Source organism: Spinacia oleracea, chromosome 5 (assembly GCF_020520425.1).
Source record: "Spinacia oleracea cultivar Varoflay chromosome 5, BTI_SOV_V1, whole genome shotgun sequence".
Classification (NCBI taxonomy): Eukaryota; Viridiplantae; Streptophyta; class Magnoliopsida; order Caryophyllales; family Amaranthaceae; genus Spinacia; species Spinacia oleracea.
The window spans coordinates 121,269,709-121,272,562 of NC_079491.1; the positions used below are offsets into that span (position 1 = coordinate 121,269,709).

A 2,854-nucleotide genomic window follows, 5' to 3' on the forward strand; every position below is an offset into this window, starting at 1 on the left:
CATGATTTCCAAGCAATAAACCTACTATTACCTTATGCTATTACATCTTGCTCTCACCATTTTCAATTATCTAGCTCGATCGATTGTTAGCACCTTCATCAAGGCAAGTTCGTCTCTAAGTCGAATTTGCCCAAAACCAATTTGGCGCCCACCGTGGGGCTGACAATCAAAAGCAGCTCGATAATACCATTCCAATCACCATGGATGGAAATGCTACCTCATCCGATGATATCACTCGTCGCTTCGAAGCCATGGAGCAGCGCATCAACATCCTCCAAAAGCAGAACGAAGCGTTGCACTCTCAAGTTAGGTCCACTGCCTCCATCGCCACCGGATCCAGGTTCTAGTACCGACGAGATACCTCCGGGTTAAACCGCCACTTGGATCTTGACGCCGCTCCAGATCACCCCCTCCATGTACCCTTTGGCGAACCTGGGGGTCCTGTTCTCCAGCAGATCCGCGAATTCGATCCATTACCGAATCAACCCCGTTCTAACCCGAGTTGGCTTCCCCCGCCTCCAACTCAACCATCTTCTGCAGGTACATCGACAACAGTTGTCACCTCGACGGCTGCCCGGGTAACCCCACCTCAGGTCGGCATGACGACATCTACCATGGTGACGGCCCCCGCTCCGGTGTCTCGTCCGTTGCCTCCCCCAATGGTGACCATGTCAATGCCCCTGCCTGCTACGCTCCCGACGCAAGGATCAACGCCAGCAATTCAAATGCCATGGGATCAACTCTTCTCTCAGCAAGTCGCCCAGCCTGTTGTTAACCTGGTCACTTCGGCGCCAGGGGCACCTCCCCAGTTGATGACGATTCCTTTGGCGAGCCAGGCGCCGCAAGCAGCATTTCCCAATGCCCTAATGCGACCTGACTCTTCTCGAAACTATTCTCCATACACTCCTCTTAACAGGTCAGTCGCTCCGGTTAGTCACGGTTTCGTAACTCCTTTCCCTTATGTTGCAGGTACCCACGCTACTCAAGGAACGCCCCCTTACATGCAACAACTGGTGCCGCAGTTCACTCCTCACCAACCTCATGGCGTTACTCCCGCAGAGTACCTACTATCAACATCTCCAAGCCAGCCTTCCCGAAACGTTTAGCCCCCTCGTCCCGGTGCTCAACAGCATCTGTGAGAACACCAATCACCAACTCCAACAAATCATGACTATGATAAACAAAATTCCTGGTGTACCAACACCAATCAAAGAAGCTAGCCTGGACAGTTATGCCGACTCCCCATATGCTGATCCCATTGATGCAATAGACATCCCGAAATGATTTAGCCCACCCAACATGCCCATGTACGACGGGACAACCGACCTAAGAGAACATATCTTGACCTACAAGCAGCAGATGATGACCATTCCAGTCCCCAAGCACATGAGAGAAGCCAGCCTTTGCAAAGGGTTCGGTTCGACATTGGTTGGGCCCGCCTTGAAGTGGTTGACTAGCCTGCCGAATGGATGCATTACCTCTTTTGCTCACCTCGACAACATGTTCAACCAGCAGTTTGCTAGCAGCAGGTGTTTAGAGAAGCAAACAAGCGACTTATACCGAGTAATCCAACGTCCTGACGAACCCCTGAAGGATTATATAGCCCGGTTCATCAGGGAGAAGGTGACTGTTCCTGAATGTGATGTTCCGACAGCCATCGAAGCGTTCAGACATGGATTATACGGCGAAACCGACCTCTGGAGAGATTTAATCAAATACCCCTGAAAGACGTTCGAAGATGCTCAAGTCAAAGCAATGGCCCAAGTTAGGTTGGAAGAAACTCTCCATTCTCGGAAAGGGGGCAATGACTACTCAAAGACGGAAAGACGGTTGCCCTACCCCAAGAGGACCAACGACCGCCCTGCTCCTTATTCCCGACCTCAACATGTAGCAGTGATGGAGGAAGACGACAACTCCGACTGGAAGAGCAGCCCGGATCTACCTCCAAAAATTAACGAATATTCTTTCTGTGTTGACACTGTAGGTCTGATGAACCACCTCTCGAAGATGGGGAAAGCAGTGCAATGGCCGCCGAAGTCTAGCAAACCCGAGTCGAAGAAGGATCCCTCCAAATGGTGTGATTTCCATGCCGACATCGGTCACACAACCAACGACTGCGTCGCGTTGAGGAGAGAAGTAGCCTACCTGCTGAAAAATGGTTACCTCAAGGACGTCATGTCAGATAAAGCTCGCGGCGTTGTCAACAAAGACAATTCTAACTCTCCATCTCGACCTCCTCCACCTCCCCCTCATACTAAAACTGTGAATTTCATTGCTGGAGGTTCTGACATTTGTGGTTTAACTTATTCTGCAGCGAAGAGACACGCCCGAGAAAACGAGATAGACAGACCAGTCCGAGCTGTAGCCGCCAAATACCTAACCCCTACATCTTTTGATGAATCTGATGCAGGGGACGTCTCGGACAAACATCATGACGGCTTGGTGATATCTATTCCTGTTGGAAACTACATGATCAAACGAGTCCTTGTCGACAATGGCAGCTCAACTAACGTGATGATGCTCGACGCCCTTAAGGAGATGGGGCTCAACCCAGACACATATGTCGTCAAAAAATCCATCGTGCTAATAGGGTTCAGTGGCGAAGCAAAAACCACATTCGGAGAAGTTACCCTACCCGTTTACGCATAAGGAATCAACCAACAGGTAAAGTTTTGTGTTATTGATTGCCCTTCATCTTACAACATTATTTTGGGCAGGCCCTGGATCCACGACATGAAGGCCATCCCTTCGACATATCACCAAAACATCAAGTTCCCGACTCGATGGGGGGTTCAAGAAATCAAGGGAGATCAGCAAGAGTCCAAAGAGTGCTACAAGGCAGCCCTAAAGCCAT

The 2,854-nt window shown here is 50.3% G+C and overlaps 1 protein-coding gene across 1 annotated transcript; it reads left to right on the plus strand.

The window, feature by feature from the left end:
- Positions 1-200: 200 nt before the first annotated feature.
- On the plus strand, positions 201-2,649 carry LOC130461825 (uncharacterized). The gene is made up of 4 exons (XM_056830054.1): positions 201-305; positions 456-662; positions 970-1,060; positions 2,315-2,649. Exons 1-4 carry the CDS (start codon positions 201-203, stop codon positions 2,647-2,649), a joined length of 738 nt encoding a protein of 245 aa, XP_056686032.1.
- Positions 2,650-2,854: the final 205 nt, after the last annotated feature.

What these genes read in the sequence shown, in the direction of transcription:
- LOC130461825 (XM_056830054.1), top strand. Translation starts at nt 201, where the DNA reads ATGGATGGAAATGCTACCTCATCCGATGATATCACTCGTCGCTTCGAA. An exon ending in GTCCGTTGCCTCCCCCAATG is followed by an intron (nt 663 to 969) that starts GTGACCATGTCA and finishes CTTATGTTGCAG; the next exon opens with GTACCCACGCTACTCAAGGA. An exon ending in CATGGCGTTACTCCCGCAGA is followed by an intron (nt 1,061 to 2,314) that starts GTACCTACTATC and finishes CTTATTCTGCAG; the next exon opens with CGAAGAGACACGCCCGAGAA.